At 34.6% G+C, this 23,466-nt stretch overlaps 3 protein-coding genes across 4 annotated transcripts; all 3 read left to right on the forward strand.

Moving 5' to 3' along the window:
• Window positions 1-62: 62 nt before the first annotated feature.
• Window positions 63-4,565, forward strand: LOC145945441 (coiled-coil domain-containing protein 6). 2 transcript variants are annotated; one of them, XM_083054453.1, is made up of 6 exons: window positions 63-635; window positions 725-1,265; window positions 1,346-1,481; window positions 2,132-2,259; window positions 2,465-2,574; window positions 2,954-4,565. In XM_083054453.1, exons 1-6 carry the CDS (start codon window positions 414-416, stop codon window positions 3,113-3,115), a joined length of 1,299 nt encoding a protein of 432 aa, XP_082910579.1. In that variant the 5' UTR covers window positions 63-413; the 3' UTR covers window positions 3,116-4,565. The 2 variants fall into 2 exon arrangements, with proteins under 2 accessions (XP_082910579.1, XP_082910580.1); XM_083054454.1 differs by having other exon boundaries at window positions 2,480-2,574.
• A 1,165-nt stretch (window positions 4,566-5,730) lies between these two features.
• Window positions 5,731-10,820, forward strand: LOC145945434 (integrator complex assembly factor Brat1). Its single transcript, XM_083054435.1, has 11 exons — window positions 5,731-5,877; window positions 6,003-6,267; window positions 6,352-6,657; window positions 6,955-7,598; window positions 7,702-7,914; window positions 8,279-8,635; window positions 8,790-8,988; window positions 9,148-9,320; window positions 9,403-9,500; window positions 9,577-9,838; window positions 9,991-10,820. The coding sequence occupies exons 2-11, from the start codon at window positions 6,129-6,131 to the stop codon at window positions 10,498-10,500; spliced, it is 2,901 nt and encodes a 966-aa protein (XP_082910561.1). The 5' UTR covers window positions 5,731-5,877; window positions 6,003-6,128; the 3' UTR covers window positions 10,501-10,820.
• Window positions 10,821-12,441: 1,621 nt separating this feature from the next.
• Window positions 12,442-23,084, forward strand: LOC145945561 (uncharacterized). Its single transcript, XM_083054624.1, has 24 exons — window positions 12,442-12,475; window positions 12,985-13,324; window positions 13,516-13,652; window positions 13,761-13,960; window positions 14,931-15,089; window positions 15,166-15,730; window positions 15,833-15,960; window positions 16,051-16,323; window positions 16,711-16,835; window positions 16,918-17,027; window positions 17,098-17,228; window positions 17,346-17,482; window positions 18,489-18,516; window positions 18,779-19,038; window positions 19,190-19,347; window positions 19,446-19,642; window positions 20,525-20,677; window positions 20,753-21,176; window positions 21,262-21,389; window positions 21,481-21,753; window positions 22,185-22,309; window positions 22,392-22,501; window positions 22,584-22,714; window positions 22,809-23,084. The coding sequence occupies exons 2-24, from the start codon at window positions 13,236-13,238 to the stop codon at window positions 22,947-22,949; spliced, it is 4,182 nt and encodes a 1,393-aa protein (XP_082910750.1). The 5' UTR covers window positions 12,442-12,475; window positions 12,985-13,235; the 3' UTR covers window positions 22,950-23,084.
• Window positions 23,085-23,466: the final 382 nt, after the last annotated feature.

Here is a 23,466-nt window from a genome sequence, read left to right on the forward strand (position 1 = left end):
AAGCGTCCCCTAGATGGCTCCGCGAATGGCGTCGCACGACGACGAGTCGCGGCGCCATACGGAACAGTCGGCGGGTCGGCGAGCGACGACGGAGCGAGGTGGAGAGAGAAACAGCTGATCCCCCGGTTTTTCCGGATACGCCATCGCACGAACGTACGACGAGAGCACATGTCGGTCGCGCGATAATCGTTTCACGCCCGTCACCGTTTTTTTCTTTCTCTGCCTCTCTCTCTCTTTCTCTCCGGACGCGTTAAGCGATCGTGACGTTCGAAGACGAAGATTGCTCGCGTGGCAACGCCGGTGGTGACAGCGGCCGACCTTCTTCCCGGTATTAACGTGCGATGAGTAACGGTCGCCGATAACCGGCAAGTAGTCCCCGTTGTCGTCCTCTTGCGTTTGCCCCCGAGGAAAACATGGCCGATCGCGATAGCGCGTCCGAGAGCGACTCGAGCTCGATCGACGGCGGACCCATCATGATGCCGCCTTCGCCGGTGACGCGCGAACAGCTGCAGAAACGCATCGAGTCCCTGCAGCAGCACAACCGTGTGCTCAAGGTCGAGCTGGAGACGTACAAGCTGCGAGTGAAGGCTTTGCAGGAGGAGAACCGCGGTCTGCGCCAGGCGTCCGTTATCATAGTGAGTGAGAGCTGATCATTTTCTCCCTGTCTCTCTCTCTCTCTCTCTCTCTTTCGCGGAATTGTCAGGTGTTTTCGTATCTTTTGCAGCAAGCGAAAGCCGAGCAGGAAGAGGAGTTCATAAGCAACACGTTGCTGAAGAAGATTCAAGCCCTGAAGAAGGAGAAGGAAACTCTGGCCCATCATTACGAACAGGAGGAGGAGTGTCTCACCAATGATCTGTCGAGGAAGCTGAATCAGTTGCGCCAGGAGAAATGCAGGCTGGAGCAGACGTTGGAGCAGGAGCAGGAGTGCCTGGTGAACAAGCTGATGAGGAAGATTGAGAAACTGGAAGCAGAGACTCTGGCCAAACAGAGCAATCTGGAGCAGCTGCGACGTGAGAAGGTCGAGTTGGAGAACACCCTGGAGCAGGAGCAGGAAGCTTTAGTCAACAAACTGTGGAAGCGAATGGACAAGCTTGAGGCAGAGAAGCGGATGCTGCAGATCAAGCTGGACCAGCCGGTTTCGGATCCTACTTCGCCCAGGGAGATCAACAACGGCGACACAGCCACGAATCTGAGCACGCACATTCAAACCCTGAGAAGCGAGGTCGCCCGATTAAAGCACACTCTACTTATCTCGCAGCAAGAACGTAAGGATTATCCGTTTTATCCATTTGTATCGAGACGTTTTTTTTTTTTATCGAAATTTAGTATTGATTGGTACCGCTAGATACGGAAAAAATGAAGCGGTACGTTAACGAGGAGAAGCAAATACGCGAGGAAAATCTGAGATTGCAGAGGAAGCTGCAGCTCGAGGTGGAGCGTCGCGAGGCCTTGTGCAGACATCTCTCAGAGTCTGAGTCCAGGTCAGTGTCAAGCCTTCTTGATATAGCCTTCTGTATATTGATGTATGCAACGATAATAGTACAAATCCTCCACAACAATGTAAATCTGCAATTTAAATGAGCAAAAAATTGTTAAAAATACATCCGCAATGACTATGTTTGTTATTTATGCAATTTTAATATGTTACATAATTTAGAGTCAGTTTCTTAACAGAGAGATATCAAGTCATTTTTGCAAAAGTGCGAATTTCAAATTAAAACTATTAAAATATACTAATTTTATTCATATGGAACGATGATTTATCATTTTTTAATGCTTTCAAATAACTTGCAAAGTACAATTTATTTTCAGTGACTTGTGCAAAGTATTATGTGAAATTTTACAATTTTACAGTTTTACAATTACTGTAAATATACTTTTTGTATTGTATTTTGAACATCAGTGTTTGAAGATACATATTAGTTTATATATATTCTTCGATTTTTTTAGAAGGAAAAATATTATATCTCTATATAATACTTTTTTTTAATTATCCCAAACTTTAAACAACCATGACACAAATGACACAAGATGGATTTATCTCTTTTTCATAACATGATTGAATCTCAGACACGTGATTAAAAAGATATCTATCAATATTTAATTTCATAAACATGATGTGATCTTACAGTTTGGAGATGGAAGAAGAACGGCACTATAATGAAATTGTGATGTCTGGAGGAAATATAAGGACACGCACGCTGTCCAGTCCTGTGCCCTACAATCCTTCGCCTAGTTCCTCAAGGCCACTAAGCCCAGGTAAGTTTTTCATGTAAGAAGTTTCTTTTTTTAACCTGATCCTTGTATAAATAAAATTATAAGGAGCATGATATAAGACAATATATTTATATGTGAATAAAGAGAATGATGCACTGTATATATGTAAATAAAGTCGGCGCTCTCTCTTCTTCGGATGCACGTTCTGTGTTTAGCGAATTCATGTGAATGCGCGTTTTATCACTAGGTATTAACGTGCTAGGTTCAACGTCCAGAGAGGGCTTCAACGCAAACCGGTGCTATGCCTGCGGCCAACCAACTGCCTCTCCTTTCGCGAGCTCGTCGCCTCCTTCAGGGGTAAATTATCACATAAGGAAATGCTAGAAACTAATTGTTAAAAACAATAATTTTTTCTTAGGTATAAAAAGGGCTACTAAGAGCCAGACAATACAATTATTTTTAAATTCTATATATTATTAATATATTATTATATATTATATATATTATATATATTCAATATATATTATATATATTTATTTAATATGTAATTAATTTTTTGCACAAAATAAGCATAAAGGAATTTACAAATAATTTTGTTGCACCTAATATTTATGCCCGACTCTTACTAGTTCTTTTTATACCTGAATTCTTGACAATCGCATCAGAAAACGCTTCCTAAGGTACTCTGGGAGAATTATTAATTGATTCTTTATTCGCGAATGTTTATGCGAAACAGGGACACATCGTGGCGCCGTCCAGCAGACGCACGTCGGATCGTTTTGTCAAGCCGGCAATCCCGCCGACCATCGTGAGTCCCGGCGGACCTCCGACCATCGCTCCCAATCCGAATGTCGTCGCTCCGCATCCAGGATCACCGATGGACATTGCAAAGACATAAGTCGCCTATTCGAAGAGAAGAGGACTCTCTACGGAAACTCCTTTAACGCGCGCAAGATACTTCTCTAAAAAACAGTGCGTCCCAGTTAAAGATGATACGCAATTCGATCGAGACACACCACCGTCGGCGCTTTTTCTCTTCGAACATCTCTTCGTTCGTTAACTACCACTACTACTTCAGCTCTAATGTAAACACACGGGCTACCGTTCTAAGACACGGGACTTGAAATAATTCCGATCTGAATGGCAAGTTGTAGAGTTTAAATGACGCGTTTGCGAAGCCTCTCGGTCGCGGGGTGCTTCTCCATGACACCCTGCTTCTTCAACGATTTCTTTTGATGCCTGAAGTACCATTCAGACCGAGCTCTTTCTCGTACTACGCAATTAATATCGTTTGAGTGTTCTATGTAAGAAAAAAAAAAAAAAAAAAAAAGAAAAAAAGAAACTGACATGTTGCTTCCATGTTCCAAGTAATCGTAATATTAATGTTGAACGCGAACGCCGGTTGGACATCTACACGGCATATATTTGCGATATTATTATTGTATCTTACTATGTGCGTTTAAAAACGTAAACGAAAGTAACTAGGGTATAGCGTTGCGATGTTAACACGATTTAACAGATATGCATTTTGTTTAGCTTTTGAGCCTGAGTAATTATTTAGCGCACATTACCGAGGTGGAAGCATAATTCTACCAGAGGAAAGGTTTGGTTCTCTTGCAGAGATTGTCAGATCTTATGAATATGCAAAGTCAAATTTCAGCGAGATTTCAGTGATCTCGGAGACTTTGAGAGCTGAGAAATTTTTAATTTGACGATTTTTAATTGCACGAGAATCTGGCAATTTATAAGGCCTTATAAAGTTCCAAAGATTCCAAACAGTCCAACGATCTGAAAATCTAAAGCAGACTTACTAAAATATATGTATTCTGAAAGTGTTTAAGCATCTAGGTGTCTATAAATATGCACACAGGCGTATAATATTTAAAATAAATATTTAATAAATTCAAGTACTTGCAATCACGATAATTTTAAAATTTTATTCAAGAAAAATGTATTCATGTAAAAAAAAGAGCCTAAAGATATTTTTCTTAAAGCAGAATTTTTTAATTATTAGTTTTGCAAGCTTGGCGTTTTTTTCGAAATATTCTGTTCTCAGAATTTCTAGATGTCTTTTATCACAAAATTTCTAAAAGTCTTGAATCGTAACTTAGAAATAGTAGGCACTTAGAACACGGTGCGTTCGAAACTTGGAACTTTTCTATCTAGCTATAGAATGTCAGAACGTTGGAATTTAGAATCTTGAGAAGCTCTGATGACGGAGCGACGAAGCCTGGAATCTCGATATCGAGGAATTAAGGATATATGTAGCGCATGAGCAGATCTTGCAATCTTGATAATTCAAAAATATTTTTTTGTTCGCTAATAAATTGTTTTTTACATCAATGATACATATGCTTTAGCTCGAGATACGTTGTCTGTTATATGTTACATCGAATCGAAAGACTTTGTAGTCTTTGTTTTTTTAAGAGCGTTGTTTTGCAAATTCGGAAGTTTGGAATCCTTATTCCTTGATACTTCCTGACGCTTCTACACCTTCGATAGTTCTAACATTGTGCAGTTTGAAGATTTTTTTTTATTTTAAATACCTTGACACGCCTACTATTTTTAAATCTTTAAGACTTGTCTCAAGATTGCTAGAAATCTGGAAGTCTTGAGATTTTAAAGAATGTTATAAAGGTTTCCACACACTAAGGAATCTTGTACGCGTTTTTCTTGTTTTATTTTGTTTAAAGCTTCTCAATATCTTTCGATATGCGTCAGTTACCGTGAATTATGACGTGAGAAACAGAGGAATTTGAGAAATTGTATGCATGACATTATGAAGCATTTAAGCTTACATTCATGTGAGCGATTTCTCGCGTTCTTTCCCTTCCGATCTCGTAATACAAAATAACTAACGTTATATATATTGAGAATCCTTGTTTATTAAAACAGGTGTATTATATATAAGTGGCACACACGAAAATTACAGGTAACTGCGTTGTTTATTATGTTATATTGAATGGTACATATATTTATACATATGTATATGTATATATATGAACAGTCGTATATATATAATATAAGAAGTTTATTATAACGTAAAAGGTTCTTATCGATAATTGTGTAATTACACAGATATGCTTCACAGCTGCATAGTATGTATTTTATTCAAGCTTTTATGAAATACAGTCACGTTTTTGCTATTACACGTTATCTACCCCTTTGCGTTATATAACGTGCTATATATTTAATTAATTCTATAATTTAATATATACTTATTTATATGAACATTTATAAATTTATGGTCACGTTTTTGCTATTATACGTTATCTATTCCTTTGCGTTATATATATAATGTGTTATATATTTAATATAACTAATTCTATAATTTAATATATTTATTAACATTTATTTTATGATTTTAAAAAATATATACTAGTTAACAAATATCGTCGATAAGTGCGTTGTCTCTCTTATCGAGTAAAAATGTTAAATTACAGTGCTCTGCATTATCGAACGTTAGTTCGATAACGTGAATGATATCACCTCTGCATTATCAGTGATTTTCTACGATAGCAGGAGGGGGAGGAATAAACGAACATATTCGTCTGATTCGTCGAAGTCTCGTTCAGTGTTCAGTCTCGTTGGTGCACGTGTAGAGGGAATAGAAGGTTTCGCAATGTGTTGAAAAAAATGCTTATCTCGTCGTTTGAACATGTAAGTACGCAATATATTTCTCAAGGAATCTCTCCAAAATGAAAGTGCTTATCAGTCTCGTGTGCAAAAAAATTGTCTCGTCCTGCTGATGAATTTTAATCGTTAATCGCACGCCTTATTTGCAGAGTATAAACAAGGCTATATTTTATTGCTTGGATATTGTTGATTCCTCGCTGCCGATCGCACCCAATCGAGGAGATACTCTATGAGACGGATCGCCGTTCGTGGGAATCTCAATATCTCAAGACACTATGCAGAATTCGTGCGGTAAGAAGAACGAGGATGTTTTGGCGCAAGTCCTGGACCTGTTTCTTCTGCCGGATTACAATGTCGTCTCGACAACCTATTTAGATCATCTGCTCAGTCACATTGCGGAGAATACAAAGGAATGTAAGTTAAGAGGGATGTCAACCGCTTCGTTGCTTTATCTGATAAGTATCTTGCGATGAGTAACCTACGACATGAATTTTGCAGGTGCCACAGTCGATTACGAATACTGTGAGGTCTTTCAAAAATGGATACCGAAAGCTCTGGAGGTGTGGGAATCTGGACAGAACGTTTGCCAGCCTGTGATTATGTTTACACTGAAACTTGTGGGAATTATGTCGCGACATGAACTGCGTTATCATTACTGGCAGTGTCAGGATGTATACAATAGACTCTACAAAATTCTACAACTGCATAGAGACGACTTACCTGCGTCTATTAAAATGGCATACACCACAATGCTGTCAGACTTGATTGCTCATCGAAGCGGCAGACAATGGGTGATAAAATCTGGTAAGCATTTGAAAAGCTTGCAAATGATTAATTTTTAATATTTATTTACAATTGTATCGCGAAGAACAAAGGGATAAAAATTTAACTGTTTTGATATACATATGCATTATATTTTCATAAATACCATCTAAAGTCATAAGGCATGGATTAAGAAATAAACAATAATATATTTTCATAAATAAAAATACATGTAAAAGATTATAAAATAATATTAGTGTATTCTAAACTTATCTGTTAATTGTTTTATAAAATGATATGGCTGTAAATTATTATTACCTTCCTATTTAAACATGACAGGTGTGTGGAGAGACGTCGTGAAGTGCGCACATTGGAATCATACAATGTATGTTACGAGGGAGAGCCAGAAGTTTTTATCAACGTTGCTGATGCATGAGCAAAAGAACATTGAGGCTTGTACAGAAATCATCCTGGCAGTCGCTGCTCCTTTAATGAACAATACTCCAGATGCCCAGCTGCATCAGGCGCTCGAGGAGACGTACCTGGAACAGAATAGATTGTTGTGTGCCACATTGGACCTATTGACCAGTATTTTAGAAAACACGGTGTTTGCAAGTCTAGACAACAGAATTCCCGAGCTACTCGAGAACCTCGTGAACCTCGAGATGCGGGTGAAAGCGCTATTCGAGGCGTGCATAAGCACCCGCTTTCTTCAGCACGTGCACAAATTACTGCTGTTATTGTTGTTTTTAAAACTAAAGCAAGGAATCAGGAAACACACCAATGTGATCAACGCCGATGCATGGCAGAAGTTCTGTTATGGTTTGTGCTATATTTCTATGATGTTACTCTCGAAGAAGTATATAATAGAGTTGGTAAGGAGTAACAAATTCGCCATGGTATACTGGAAGAAACTACTCGTATTACAAGAGATTGTTCCACCAGATGAGCACAAGTTCGAACATCAAGGTATCGCTCTTATGGTAAGCCACTGTTTATATTGTACATATCTGTACATATACAAGCATATATGTTTAATTAAAAACTGATAATATTAAAAACTATATTTTTTATTTGTTCAAACAGATATTACCATTGTGCGTGTGCATAAAGAAGAATTATCTGAATCATGATTTCTTTGATATGTTTGTTAATAAACTTTTCGATGTAACATGTACCACTGTGCAAAGATTAGCATACAACATGAGGGACATCATACGGAAGGGAGATCTTCCAATGGAGCAAATTTGTAAAGTGTCTATCGATCTGCTGCTTGAAATATCAGATATAATGGATAGGGTGAGTATCTTTTTTTTTTTTTTTTTTTTGTTTTTTTAGAAAAGTATACAGGTACATAATTTTATAAAAAATCTAAAATTATAGAAAATGTATAACATTTTATTATTTATACATATAATTTGTTATAGTTTTATTTTACAATTTATAATTTGTGATTAAAATCTATAATTATTATTTTATTTATTCTCATATACAGAATTTATGTATATTACTTTAAAATATGCAATATTAATTGAACTTATAACTTAATAAGCATCTTATATTTGAATTATTGAACCATTTCCAAGTTTGAGATTACTTCTAGTTATAAATAATTATACATTTTAACTTCTTTTTGATTATGTGATATTGTGATATTTTTCAGGATGTGGCAGTAATCGCCTTTCAAGCTTTATGCCACGTGTTGAAAAGTTACATACCAGACATGTGTGGAGAAAGGAAGAATCATGAAGATCATGTATCGTGGAACACAGGCATGAGTAGAGCGATAAACTGTCCTGTCTCTCCTAAAGGAGAGAGAGAACATGTGCGAAAAGTTCACTATAAATCGATATTAGAAGGTGATCCTATAGTTGACTATCCTATTTTACTGGCGTCACTGCTCGACGGATTAGCCATCATGACGGAGAAATTTAAACTAAAGTGGCAGGAATGTGTAGAAACGATATGTGTATTATCCCTCGCGCAAGGGATCCTCAATCATTCTGGAATACAACCAATGGTAAGAAATCGATTGCCGAAATTGCATTAATAGATTAATGTTTTTTTTTTTTTTTTTTTTATACAAAAGAACCTTGTAATTGTAAGTAATTGTTTGAAAACTTGGAAAGAAAAAAGGATAATCTTTCTCACAAGAACTCTCAATTCCTACTTAGATTTGTGTGAAGGCATTGAAACTGTGCAAGCTCGCCATCCATAACTTTATGCCGCCTAATTTGGCGCTACTGGTGGATTCGGACAGCCATATGAACGAGATAGGGCCTATACTCTTCAAGAGGCTGCATGACCCCAATTGGGAAGTAAGAGACAGCGTTCTCGAGGTTCTCAACACCATCGCAACGATCTCCGAAGACAGTAAGTGAATCAGAATATAGGATATAGGATTGGTACATGTGTAGCTACATAGGAATTTTGTAATTACCTGTATTTAGGTAACACAACTGAAATAACAACGAATAATTAACACACACATATACATACGTAAGAAATGCAGTGATTTTTTTTTTTTCACAGAATATCCGGCGTTTCAAGACTTCTTGTTGACTAATCAATTTCCGAAGGTGGCGGTTGAAATCGTCAAAACGGATGGCGAAAGTTACGTACGAGCGTCGGCGTTAACATTTATCGCGACTATCGTGCGCATCAACAAACTATGGGAACAACAGTTGTCGCAAATGGATTTAACTGTATGTATTATTTCGTACTTGTACACATCTTCTGAGTGTGTCGTTGAGAAAGACGAAAAATTGAATAGACTGATTTTTGCAGGAAATGGCGATAAATTTACTCGAGAACGAGAGCGAAGCGATAGTCAGAAGGGAGGCTGTGAATCTGATCAAAGAGTTATACGTTCATCAGAAGTGGTCGTATGTAGAACATTTAAATATGTCAATTAATGAGGTTGGATAATTGAGTAATCGTATATATTATATCGATTCGTAGAAAGGAAGTCATCGATTCGATGTTGCAAGCGATGTCCTTGGCGGCTGTCTTTGATTTGCATTGGGAGGTGAAGACGAATGCGTTGACGTTCTGGGATCATTTCGTCAAGTCGCATTTAACGGATCAGGGAATGCTCGATGATTCATTCCCGAACGTGACATTCTCCAAGGAGCACAGAAAGATTATGGCGTTGAACGAGACGGAAATTAAGAGGAGGCTAAATAAAGCGCTGGACGAGCTGGCCAGGCAAAGTTGCCTAGGTGTAAGTAATAGAACTTGAAAATTACAAGTTTTACATTCTTAAATCTCTGTTCATCTACATATGCGATTAAGAGAATAAATGAGGAGATTTAATTCGTAAATCAACATATATATAAATAAATAATAATCGGTTTGTTTCATCAACTTTGTCAGGTGCTCCTGGTGACTCTGAAGGACGATAGCGACTTCGAGGTATGCAAAGCGTCTGCTACGCTAATCGATAAACTGAAATCCTGCCTGCTCAAGTACAAACTGGACGAACCATCGTCACCAGTGAAAAACAACGCAACGATAGACACCGCTTATGTAAAGGAGACACCGCCGGTACCCTTGTCTCCTTCCAATAAGGAAACGCGAAACGCTTCGCACGTCATCGAAGAGATCGTGGACGCGGACGACACCAATCTACTGGCAGCCATCTATAAGAGTTCCATGAACATGGACAGCGAGGTGACGAAGGAGGAGGAGAAGAAGATGCTCCGTTACATCTCATCCGTGACGCGTCAGGAATTTCTCCGCGCGATTTTTAATTGCGACATTAACGCTTACATCGAAGAGAAGAATCGTTGGCTGAAAACATACACCAGTAGCTTCGAATCGATTCTGGACGACATACTGACGATGTACAAGCAGAAGGATATCAATTCCATGGATTGTTACTAATGCTATAACGGATGCCTTAAGTGACTCCGACATTCGACGCGTGATTTGCATTCCTCCCCTTTCTCTATATCGGAAGGAATCAATGAATGCCGAGTGTCAATTGTATAGCTATATAAATATAACACATTTGAGCATAAGTAAGTAGATGTATATTTTCAAATATGTATACTTGGGAAAAAAAAACGTCAATCATCGGCAATAAAAACGATCCTTAATGTGGGAATAGATATTTTACAGACCGGTTATACGGCTGTACTATTTCTAATCGGTTCCAATGTTCTTCATCTTTTTCCAATAAATTTATCTTTTTTAGAAGCATACACACACACACACATACATATATATATATTAATGAAATATATCGAAAATTCATTATTTCACATTTGTATATTTAACTCTATATTCAGTTTATATTTCTGGTCAAAATAAACTTGATGTTGAATTGAGCAAAAAGAATTCATATATATATATGTGTATATGTACAAAGAATATATAATTAGTATATATATATATTTAGATATACTAATCATGTATATTACAATTTTTTATATTAAAATTAAATCAAACGTTAACTAGTTAACTTCACTTCGCTCACCGGTATATACAAAGTGCAACTAACGCATTTGATATACAACTAACAATGAGATTAAATTAAATTAACGCTTAAACTGACGCTACAAATATTTGATCGATCAATCGGGATGGAGAAATCCTTATCTCTTTCGTTCTGATCAATCAAATGATTCAAATGATAGAAATGATTGAAAAATTCACATGCCATAACAGTAGGAAGGAGGAATAAAAACACGGCCCACAGGCGTAATAAAATACGTAGATGGAACATCAGCCACCGATATGCGCGCGCGTTCGACTTTAACCTTCAAGTGGCGCTGCCTCACGTGGTCGCGCGGCGGTAGGAATTCGGCGGCGCGGAGTGGGGGTGAGCGGTGGGGGGTGCGCCGCGCGCGCATCCCCCCACCACTCACCCCCACTCCGCGCCGCCGAATTCCGACCGCCGCGCGACCACGTGAGGCAGCGCGGAGTGGGGGCGAGCGGTGGGGGGTACGCCGCGCGCGCATCCCCCCACCACTCACCCCCACTCCGCGCCGCCGAATTCCTACCGCCGCGCGACCACGTGAGGCAGCGCCACTTGAAGGTTAAAGTCGAACGCTCGCGCATATCGACACGCGCTCTCTCCCTCTCGCCGTAAGCTAATCGACGAATCACAGTCGAGCATTCTCTTTTACAAAGAGCAAGTTTCGCCACAACAAGCTTTGAGCAAAATTACCGACTATTCCTATTTGTGCACTAACAATATATATAATACGCGTCCAATAATAAAGTAAACCTTGTTTCAGTTATCGCTTCTATTAATCATGTTATAGTTTATAGTATATTACATGAATATATAGTAAACATGTAATCTTATTTAATTGATTTTATTTAATTTACTTTTCTTTTAATCGTGTTTTACTTGTGATCTTATTTAATTTTGTTTCTCGGGATATTTAATTTTTACAAAATTTATTCAATCCTTAAATAATAAATTTGAGATGCCAAACACAGGATATTTTTGTTTTCTCACTTCTGTCTTTTGTTAAAAAATGAATACATAAGAGAGAAACACAATTATTAAAAATATATTATTAAATATAACAACACATGCATTCAGAAAATGAAAAAGTGAGAAATGAATAGCACAGATGATATAAATTTCGATAATAAAGTCTACAATGTTGATGATTTTATTGTTATGTATAATGGTCCATCTTTCAGTATCACTTGATACATATATATTTTTTATTGAAGGTAATTAAACGGATAACGATAGAAAAACTACAAGTGGCAGTTTCAAAAAATTGTAATCACAGAGCTTAGTCGCAGGCAGTTTTTTTAATCATATGTTTAATTATAGATTGCCCGCCTTTTTCTTCCCGCCAGATTTAATGTGTATATGTGTGTGTGTGGTGTACAGGTACAATTATTTCTTTTTGCTAAATTGTCAAATTTATTTTTGTTAAAAATGGAAGATAAATATCGAATTTGACACGTTATTAATTAATGTGAAATAATGAAGAGAATTTTCATTAATAGACAGTATCGTGCAAAATGCAAATTGTGACATGTGAGAAAAGTAATTTCAAATTCTACAGGAAATCATTTCCGCCGCTGACGTCATAATAGAGTGTGATTTACTTCAAACTTCAGAGATGTTCAGAGATTTTTCACTTTTCAATCCGGTTCGATAATAAATCGTACAAATGAAAGAAAGTCGCACTTTATTAAAAGTTCCTCAAGTTAGAATAATATAATTTATTTTCACTTGTCTAGTGTATTATGCGTCTATTTATATCCGTTATCCGTACAAAATTCTCTATTTCAAATAATCGAACTTTTAATCGAACTTTTAATCGATACAAGGAAGTAAGTGAAATTCGTCTGCCAAGTGTTTATGTTTATATATATCATCTTCCGCTGTTGCAGATAACGAAAGGAAAGGATCTTCGACGTGATTTTGTGTAGTAGTTTGTGAAACACAACGAACATCAAATTGAAAAACTGCGAGGAACGAGTGATTTATATATCGCAGAGGAATTGTCTTCAATAATTTTTTTTCTATTATTGTTTATATTTGGTTGTGTACGAATGCGTATGAATTCCATAAACGGCAAGTAACTCGAGGAAGAGAAAGAAGGTTTCACTTGCTCATTTGGTCAGAAAATCGCGGTATCATCATGTCGACGCCGCCAGAAAAATCGCTTCGTACCTCGGAAGACAAAGATTGGCAGGAGAAAAATTCAGACACAAAATCGACCAAAAAAGAGTAAGTTTCATGTCATCCTTTCTTTCTTTTTCTATATACACATTTCGACTGGATACGATGTCGAAATAATCGCGGACGCCGGCAAGATAATAGCTGAAAAGATAAAAACAAAAAGCACACGACATATGAAGTACAATTTATTAAAGTGTACGAGTGAATTATTAAACTGAGAGTTGACAATTATTTGTTAGAGAGGCGCAGAAAGACGAGAGAAGTTTGCCATACGATCTCGTGAAGAAGATACATCCTTCGGATTTAAGAAGGTGGCCGATCTTGCACCTGCTAAAGCCAGAATTTATTAGACAAATTCGCATGATTATGATATACGGTATGATCCATCTTCTTTTTTTCTTTTTATATTTTTATATTTTTATTTTTATAATTTTTTTTCCGATACATTATATTAATTGTTACCTGTTCTGACATTTTAAAACAGGTAACTACAGTAACAAAGCTCTAATTGTGACAAAGGACAAGAATGTGTATGATTTAGATTATAACAAAGATGCCCACTTGAAGACTAGTGACGCAAATATTAGTCTCCACCCAAAAAAGATAGAAGAACTGTGTAGGAAAAACATAAAAACTTTTGCTTGCAGCACCTCTTTTGTTCTAGCACTTACAGAAGAAGGAGAGGTATACCAAATAGTTGATATCTTTCGAATGGCATATTTGAGTTTCTGAAAATAAATTTCAATCTGGTTAGAAGATAAGATTTATAATAGTTTTACAGCCATTCTAAGTTCTAAATTAGGGAGCAAAATAGAAATAAAATTTTTTATTCATTTTAAGATATTCATGTTTTAAGAAGAAAAAAATATTGACAACAATGACTAAATTGTTATATTATTTGAGATATTATAGTAAAAATTATAAGAGTTAGTTATAGAGATAATAATTAAAAAAATATATATCTTGATTCTAATTTGCTTTCTTATTTCAAATCGATATGCAAAATTTTCATTTTATACATGTGGGTGAAATCATTATATAATACAAATATAAAAAGTATTTAAGAATATATAATAAATAAATTGCTTTGATTAGAAATACAGATATTTAGTCATAATACTCATTTCAATATTTTTAAAATTAAGGTCAAACAAAAGATTGTAAAAGATTATTAAATTTTTATTTTTTTAATGAAAGCGGGAGATGTGGAAAAAGTTTTGAAAATATCTCAAACAAGGAAAGTAGAGATTAGAGCACTCATCATTTATAACTCTTTATATTTAATTATACATTTTTAACTTTATACCGCTTTATACATTTATTCTGGCTGTAAAAATGAAAATATATATATAAGTACTTCTTGGTAAACTCTTATAAAATCATTGGCCACGTTGAGACATAGACAAATTTAATATTTTATAAGTAATTTTACATTGTAATAAAACATTAAATTTGTCTATGTCTCAACATGGCCAATGATTTTATAAGCTTATCGAGAAGTACTTATATAATATAATATAGAATAATACCAAACCTTCATCACTAGTCTTTTGTCAAGTTTTTCTCTAGCTATGCTTTTATACTCAAATGTATCATTCTGCATATGAAGTAAGATATCAATAAGAGAGATACTATAATTCTATTTTTGAAACAGGTTTATTTCTGGAGAATAAATAAAAAGCGCAAATTGGCAGGATCGAATATAAGAAGAGTAATTACGTCCAAACCTCGAATAGTTGGCTTAAGCGAGAAATATATTGTGGATATCGTATGTGGCAGTGATCATTCTCTTGTTTTGACTAAAGATGGAGAGGTAAGCCAAGATTGAATTACAATGATAACGATAATAATAGTCATTCTTACAAGCTATACAATTGTTTGTAATTTAGGTGTATGCTTGGGGAGAAAATAAATATGGGCAGCTTGGCAACAAAAACACTGATATCTTCGATGATGTGCCAAGGCAGGTGGGACATCAATTAGAAGGAAAGAAGATTGTCCATATTGCCTGTGGCTCAAACTTTAACGTGGTTGTTACTGACACGGGCAAACTGTATGGTTGGGGCGATAACGAAAATGGCCAGATTTCAATTGATAACGCTATTTCTTCTTCTACTGGTATTTGTCTGGTCTCTGCTTCAACTTCCACCAATTCTAAACCCATCGCCATAAATATACCTTCGGCTACTCATCCCACATTTAATCCTAAGGCAATTGTTGTTAATCCTACTTCTATTTCAGTCAATAAGACTAATTTTTCCTTTGCTGTTACATCTCCTTTAACTGTCCCTTTTCTTACCTCTCCTTTTTCTACCCCCATATCTACTTCCAGCACAAATGTAACTCCATCAAATTTCGCATTTGTTTCTAACAATAAGACAACATCAAATAATGTTGAGTCGCAAAAATATTATGCATATCCACATGAAATTGCAGTCTTCGGAAAAGTGATAGGTAACTGATTAGTTTGATTATAGTTTATATCTGCAATGAGATTTGTCTCTAAAAATGTTGCAGTATCGAATATTCTCATGCTCGACATGATTAACATTTCAGTTAAGGTGGCCTGCGGATTCCAGCACGCTTTGGCGCTTACGGATAAAGGAAAAATCTATGCTTGGGGCAACAACGTTAATGGACAAGTGGGCGTTATTAATACACAGAAATCCTGCCCTCCAACCTTGGTAACGTATGATTTATTGATAAAAATTGAAAAACTTTTTAATAATAAATGAAACGAGTAACAAAATAATAAAGAATAATTCGATCGATAGGTGAACATGCCAGAGTTGGTTAAGGACATCGCTGCCTATGGTGACTTAAGCGTTGCCGTCAGTAATAATAAGACTGTTTACGTTTGGGGCGATTGCTTCGGCCGGAATATTAACGTTCCGTTACCTACGGAATTTTCCAGAATTCACGATGCGTTCGCGTACAGTAAGTTAAGAGTAATGTACAAGCCACTGATTGTATCTACTGACGATTACGAGTACGTCGAAGAAGTAATGAATGTAATGAAATCCCTGGAAGCTGGATTCGATGATCCGGTACGTTTTCTCATCATTGATCTTCAATCATTAGTATTACTGTTCTGCACTTTTTTGCATTATGTAGCATAAGATCTTTCTTCCAGTTAGATTGAGTGTAATATGAAAGATTACAAAGATTTGTGAAGATTCTTTTGTATTGTAATTTTTTTAAGTACAATACGAATTTAAAATTAAAAAAGAATTGGAAAACTTTATCCTGCATAGAGAAAATAAAGTGCAATTATAATAATTAATTTGATTAAGATTCCTGGTGTTATTTCATTTATATTGAATCTAATGTTATAAGCGAAAAATGATAAATTTTTTAGGCTACGTGTCTCTTTATTTAATATTATCTTTAATATTATTAAATTACTTTTAACGATTTTTGTTTTTTTCCGACAGTCGACGAGCGATTGTATTATAGAAGTCGAAGGACAACGTATTCACGTTCATAAAGCCATTCTTCAGATTCGGTGTCAGTATTTTAAAAATATATTTCAACATGTTTGGACTAAAAATGATGAAAGGTAAACATTTAGGAATAAACTATTCTTATTGAAACTCTTTAAATCTTGATCTTATTTTGTTTTGTCACATTGGTTTGAACAGTATACCAGTATACTATTTTATACCGGATAAATTTTCCTACATCGTCTGCAAAGCCTTCTTGAAATACTTATATACTGGAAGAGTCGATTTACCTTCGGAGAATGCATTAGGTGAATTTGAGTTGATAAGCTTAAATTATCATCAAATTAAAACGCAAATTGAAACGACACTTTTTTACAGACCTTATGGAATTGGCCGACGAGTACGGTGAGACTAGTCTTAAGAGAGAGTGTAGTCGGATAATAGAGCAAACAATCACCACGTCCAATGTAATTTTCTTGTACAGTAAGGCGATCGAGTTTAATGCTAAAGTAAGTATCACAAGTTTGCGATTAATCGTTGTTATTATTATTATTATTATTTGTTAAAATCCGTTAATTAAGATTTATTTGAATACAATATATAGTCAAATATTCTTTGAATTTTAGGAGCTCGAGGAATTTTGTTTTCAGTTTGCTCTGTGTCATATGAAAGTCATAGTACTATCGGAGGAATATATTAAGTTAGACTTAAGTATAAAGGATGCTTTTATGCGTAGAGCAGCTGAAGCAAATGCTTTTAGAACGTAAATTTTTTTTACAAAGCAAATTTCGCTATAACAAGCTTCGAGCAAAATTGCAGACTGATTTTTCTGTTCCTATTTCCATTAACGACAGATGCCATACGCGTCCAATAATAAAATAAATCTTGTTTCAATTATTGTTTCTATTATTCATTTTACAGTTTATAGTATATTATATGATTTATATATATATACAGTAAACATGCAATCTCTCTTATTTAATTGATATTATTTAATTTTGTGTTTCTCGGCATATTTAATTTTTACAAAATTTATTCAGTCCCTCTTAAATAATCAATTTGAGATGCCAAACGCAGAAAAATTTTTTTCTTCAGTCTTTTGTCAAAAAATGAATACATATAAGAGAAAAACAATGATTAAAAATATATTATCAAATATAACAACCTGTATGCATTCAGATAATGAAAAAGTGAGAAATGAATAGCACAGATGATATAAATTTAGATAAAAAAGCCTTCAATGTAGATGATTTTATTATATGTATAATGGTCTATATTTCACTATCACTTGATACATATATATTTTTGATCGAAGATAATTGATTTAAAATTATGACGATGATAGAGAAAACTTTGAGTAAACAGTTTCAAATAATTGTAATCACAGAGCTTTGTCAGTTTTTTTTTTTTTACGAAGTATATGATCAATTGTATAATATATGTTTGATTTAATTATAGATATTGCCCCCCTTTTTTTCCCGCCAAATTTAGTGTTTGACAGGCACACAATTTATTTTGCTCAATTGTCATATTTATTTTGGCTAAAAATCGAATTTGACACGTTAGTTAATTTGAAATAATGAAGAGAATTTTCGATGTATTTATCAATCGATAGAATCGTGCAAAATGCAAATTATGACATATGAGAAAAAAAATAATTTCAAATTCTGCAGGAAGTTATTTCCACCGCTGACGTCATAATAGAGCGTGATTCACTTCAGAGAGATCTCATTTTTCAATTCGGTTCGATAACAAATGGAATTAAAAAGGTCGTCGCACGTCACAGAAGTTCCTCAAGTTAGAATATAATTTATTACATTTTTGTGTGCATATATTTTTATTCTGTTGTACTATGCGTTTATTCACATCTGTTATCTGTAGATAAAAATCGATTTTTATACATCTATTTCGATAAATCGATCTTTTAATCGTTACAAGGAAGTGAGACGTCATAGCCAAGTGTTTATATGTCGCATTTTCCGCTGTTGCAGACAAGGACCTTGATTTTGTGCAGTAGTTTCGTCTCCCTTTTCGATCTAACATCGAACTGAAGAACTAGAAGGAACGAATGATACATATCGCAGAGGAATTGTCTTCACTCATTTTATACATTGTGTATATTTGCTTGTGTATGAATGCGCTTCATCAACGGCGACTTCGAGCAAGAAGAAGAAGCTTTCACTTTCTCATTTCGTCAAATATTACATCGGCAGAAAATCGCGATATCATGTCGACGTCGCCAGAAAAATCGCTTTGTACCTCGGAAGACAAAGACGAGAAGCAGAAGATAAGTTTAGAGACAGAGTCGACCGAAAAAGGGTGAGTGTGATGTCTTAATTTTTTTTCTTTATTTTCTCTCGAAATAATCGCAAACGCCGGCAAGGTAGTAGCGCAAGATAAGAAACGAGAAAAATGAGAGATAAAATACAATTAATTGAAGTCAAGGTTGAACAATTGTAACAAATTGAAGGTTATCAACTGTTCGTAGAGAGATGCCGAAAGATGAGAGGGGAAATTTGCCATGCGATCTCGCGAAGAAGATATATCCTTTGGATTTTAGAACCTGGCCGATCTTGAACCTGCTAAAGCTGGAATTTACCATGAAAATTCGCATGGTTATGGTATATGGTATGATCTTTTTATCTCCTTTTCTTCTTTTTATTTATTACATCATATTCTTTTATTTCGATACATCACATTACTTTCGCTGTGGCATCTTAAAACAGGTAACAACGGTAACAGGGCTCTGATTGTGACGAAGGACAAGAATGTGTACACCTTAGATTATAACAGAAATGATCATTTGAAGACTGGTGACATACATATTGGTCTTCACCCAAAAAAGATAGGACTATGTGGGAAAAATATAAAGACCTTTGCTTGCAGCACCTCTTTTGTCCTGGCACTCACAGAAGAAGGAGAGGTACGTCAAAGAGTTAATATGCTTTGAATGGCATTTGAATTTATGTAAAATAAATTTTACTCTGGTTAAAAGATATAAGGTTTATATTAGATTTCACATCTTTTCTGTGCTCTAAACTGTTCTTAGGGAGCAAGAAAAATGAAAGTTTATATTCATGTTTTTTTAAGATTTAAAAAGAAGGAAAATATGAACAAGAATGACCTTTGGTTGTGTTATTTGAGGAATATTGTAGTAAAAATTATTAGAGTTATAGAAATAATAATTTTCAAAGATATATCTTTCAATTTCCATACTTTACTTTCTTATTTTATACTGATTGCGTGTGAGCGTGTGCAACATTTTTATACTATACATATGAACTTATTATGAATTATAAGTTGAAAAAGTAATTAAAAATATATAATAAATAAAATACTTTGATTAAAAGTACATATATTTGACCACAATATTCGTTTCAAATATTTTTAAAATTAAGATAAAAAAATGATTGTTAAAGATTTTAATTTTAATTTTTTCGATTAGAGTAAGATGTGGAAAAAATTTTCAAATTATTTCTGATAAATAAGGAAAGTAGAGATTACAGCAGGTATCATTTTTAACTTTTTGTACATTTATTCTGGTTTTTAAAAGTAAAACATTGTATATACACTTACTTTTAATATTTTATAATATTTTTGAAGTGTGAGAAAACATTAAATTTTTTTATGTTTATCAACATAGTCAATGAATTAATAAGTTTATTAGAAGCCTTTGTATGTAATATAATATCAAATTTCATTATTAGTCTTTTGTTAAGTCTTCTCTAGTTGTGCTTTTCACTCAAATAACATTTTGCATATGAAGCGAGATATCAATAAAAATACAATTCTATTTCTGAAAAAGGTTTATTCCTGGGAGTTCAACAAGAAGGGCAAATCAGATGACAAATTACATACACCTGTGGTTGTGCCTAGAGTGGCTGGTTTAAGCGACAAATACATCGTGGACATCGCATGTGGAAGTGGTCATTCACTTGCTCTGACTAAGGATGGAAAGGTAGGCAAAGATTGAACTACATTGATAACAATATTAATAGTGATTCTTACAAACTACACAATTGTTTGTGTTTAGGTGTATGCTTGGGGAGAAAATAATTACGGACAGGTTGGCAATGAAAACTCAAGTATCTTCGATGGTAGTCTGCCGAGGCAAGTGAAACATGAATTGGAAGGACAGAAGATTGCCCATATTGCTTGTGGCTCTACATTCAACATGGTTGTTACTGATACAGGCAAACTGTACGCTTGGGGCAACAACGAGAGCAACCAGATTTCATATAATTTCGATAACGCTACTTCTACTGGCAATATTTTTACCCCTTCTGCTTCTGTTTTTGGTTCTGGTTTTGGCTCTAGTTCCAAATCTAAATCTGAACTTACATCCATTCCTCATTCCAATATATTTGGTTCTCAGACGATATCAAAAAATGTTGAGAAGCAAAAGTATTATGTATATCCACGTGAAAGTACTTCATTACTCTCGGGAAAAGTGATAAGTAAATTAGATTAGTTTATATCTGATATTCATCTCTAAGAGTGTTGCAGTATCGAATATCCTCGTGATCATCATTGATGTTTCAGTTAAGGTGGCCTGCGGATTCGAGCACACGTTGGCACTTACGGATGAAGGAAGGATCTATGCCTGGGGCAAGAATGATAAAGGACAAATAGGTGTTAATAATAATCTGCCATCCTCTGCTCCGACTATGGTAATTCATTGATAAAAATTGAAAAACCATTTAATAATCGCCACGATAAATGAAATGAGAAACAGAATAATAGGAATGATTCGATCGACAGGTGGACATTCCCGAGTTGGTTAAGGACATCGCTGCCTACGGTAACTTGAGCGTCGCCATCAGCAATAATAAGATTGTCTACGTATGGGGCGACTGTTTCGGTCAACATATTAACGTTCCATTTCCCACGGAATTCTCCAGGATTCACGATGCGTTCGCCTACAGTGAGTCGAGAGTCATGTATAAGCCGCTGATTGTATCTACAGATGATTACGATTATGTCGAAGAAGTATTGAATATATTGATATCCCTGCGAGCGGGATTCGATGATCCGGTACGTCTTCTCATATTATTGTCCTGCACTTTTCATACTTTTATGTAACATAAAATCGGATATATGTATCTTTTCATGTTCGATTGGTCAGTATAACAGATTATAGAGTTTTGTAAAGATTCTTTTCTATTGAAAATTTTTTTTAAGTAATACGAATTAATTTTTTTTAAAAAAAGGATTGAAAAACTTTTCTATAGAGAAAATTAATTGCAATCGTAATGATTATTTTAATGAAGACTCTTGCTTTCACTTCAGTTACATGGAATTCTAACATAATTGAAAGTAAAAATACATGGAAATTTTGCACAATAAATTATTTATTAATATTATATTTAATATTATATTTATTATATTTAATATTATTGATATTATTAATATTTATTTCTTCAATACTATTAAATTTATTTTTAACGTTTCTTTTTTTTACACAGGCGACGAGCGATTTTATTGTACAAGTCGAAGGACAACGTATTCACGTTCATAAAGCCGTTCTTCAGCTTCGTTGTGAGCATTTCAAAAACAAGTTTCAACATGATTGGTTTGAGAATGATCAAGAGTAAGTATTAAAAAAAAAACTATTACTTTTATCTATCTTTTAACGAATTTTGTAATGTCAATCAATATGTTGTTTTTAACAGTTTACCAATAATATACACCGTATCGGATAAATTTTCCTACATCGTCTACAAAGCCTTCTTGAAATACTTGTATACTGGGAGAGTCGATTTACCTTCGGAGAATGCATTAGGTGATATAAAGTTGATTTGTAAGCTTAAATTACATATATTACAAACTTACAACTTGCAAACTGAAACGACATTTTCTTACAGACCTTATGAAACTGGCCAACGAGTATGGTGAGACTAGTCTTAAGAGAGAATGTAGTCGGATAATGGATCAAGCAATCACCGTGTCCAATGTAGCTTTATACTACAGTAAGGCGATCGAGTGCAATGCTAAGGTAAGTATCGGAGATTTGCAGTTAATCTCTATTAATGTTAAAATTCATTAATTATGTAAATATATCGTCAAATATGGTATATAATAAATTTTAGGAGTTCGAGGAATTATGTTTCCAATTTGCTCTGTGTCACATGAAAGACGTAATAATAACAGATAACTATGAGAAGTTAGACATCAGTACAAAGTATGAATTACTGTTTAAAGCCGTTAAAATATATTCTTCTCAAACGTAACTCTTTTACAAAGAGCCAGTTTCAATATGAGTTTCGAGTGAAATCGCCAATTGATTTTTTTATTTCTTTATGTGCCATATATTCGTTTAATAATGAAGTAAACCTTGTTCCTATTATCATTTTTATTTATCATTCCATAGGTTAACATTACATGAAATGTATGTTCATGTATGTGTACATTATTTTTATTTTGTTTATCGAAATATTTGCAAAATTAATTCTATTTAAATAATAAATTTGATGCCATTCATAGGAAAATTTTTTTCTTTTACTTCAGTCTTTTGTCAAAAAGTGAAAGCATAAGAGAGACACAATTATTAAAAATATATTATCAAATATATGCATGCAGATAATTATGGAATGAGAAGTAAATAGTACTTAGTAATGTTAAAAGTTCTTTTAATAAAATCTACATTGTAGATGATTTTATTATATATAATGGTTCAATTTTCAGTTTTAATTAGTACCATTGATTTGTATATTTTTTTTATTTGATGTAATAGATGTAGTGGAAAGG

This window comes from Prenolepis imparis, unplaced genomic scaffold (assembly GCF_030444845.1).
Source record: "Prenolepis imparis isolate NDT839.2.m4 unplaced genomic scaffold, iyPreImpa1.0 SCAF_14, whole genome shotgun sequence".
Taxonomy (NCBI): domain Eukaryota; kingdom Metazoa; phylum Arthropoda; class Insecta; order Hymenoptera; family Formicidae; genus Prenolepis; species Prenolepis imparis.

What these genes read in the sequence shown, in the direction of transcription:
- LOC145945441 (XM_083054453.1), top strand. Translation starts at nt 414, where the DNA reads ATGGCCGATCGCGATAGCGCGTCCGAGAGCGACTCGAGCTCGATCGAC. An exon ending in ACTTATCTCGCAGCAAGAAC is followed by an intron (nt 1,266 to 1,345) that starts GTAAGGATTATC and finishes TGGTACCGCTAG; the next exon opens with ATACGGAAAAAATGAAGCGG. An exon ending in CTCTCAGAGTCTGAGTCCAG is followed by an intron (nt 1,482 to 2,131) that starts GTCAGTGTCAAG and finishes GTGATCTTACAG; the next exon opens with TTTGGAGATGGAAGAAGAAC.
- LOC145945434 (XM_083054435.1), top strand. Translation starts at nt 6,129, where the DNA reads ATGCAGAATTCGTGCGGTAAGAAGAACGAGGATGTTTTGGCGCAAGTC. An exon ending in CGCAACGATCTCCGAAGACA is followed by an intron (nt 8,989 to 9,147) that starts GTAAGTGAATCA and finishes TTTTTTTCACAG; the next exon opens with AATATCCGGCGTTTCAAGAC. An exon ending in TACGTTCATCAGAAGTGGTC is followed by an intron (nt 9,501 to 9,576) that starts GTATGTAGAACA and finishes ATCGATTCGTAG; the next exon opens with AAAGGAAGTCATCGATTCGA.
- LOC145945561 (XM_083054624.1), top strand. Translation starts at nt 13,236, where the DNA reads ATGTCGACGCCGCCAGAAAAATCGCTTCGTACCTCGGAAGACAAAGAT. An exon ending in ACTCTCGGGAAAAGTGATAA is followed by an intron (nt 21,177 to 21,261) that starts GTAAATTAGATT and finishes TTGATGTTTCAG; the next exon opens with TTAAGGTGGCCTGCGGATTC. An exon ending in CATCCTCTGCTCCGACTATG is followed by an intron (nt 21,390 to 21,480) that starts GTAATTCATTGA and finishes TTCGATCGACAG; the next exon opens with GTGGACATTCCCGAGTTGGT.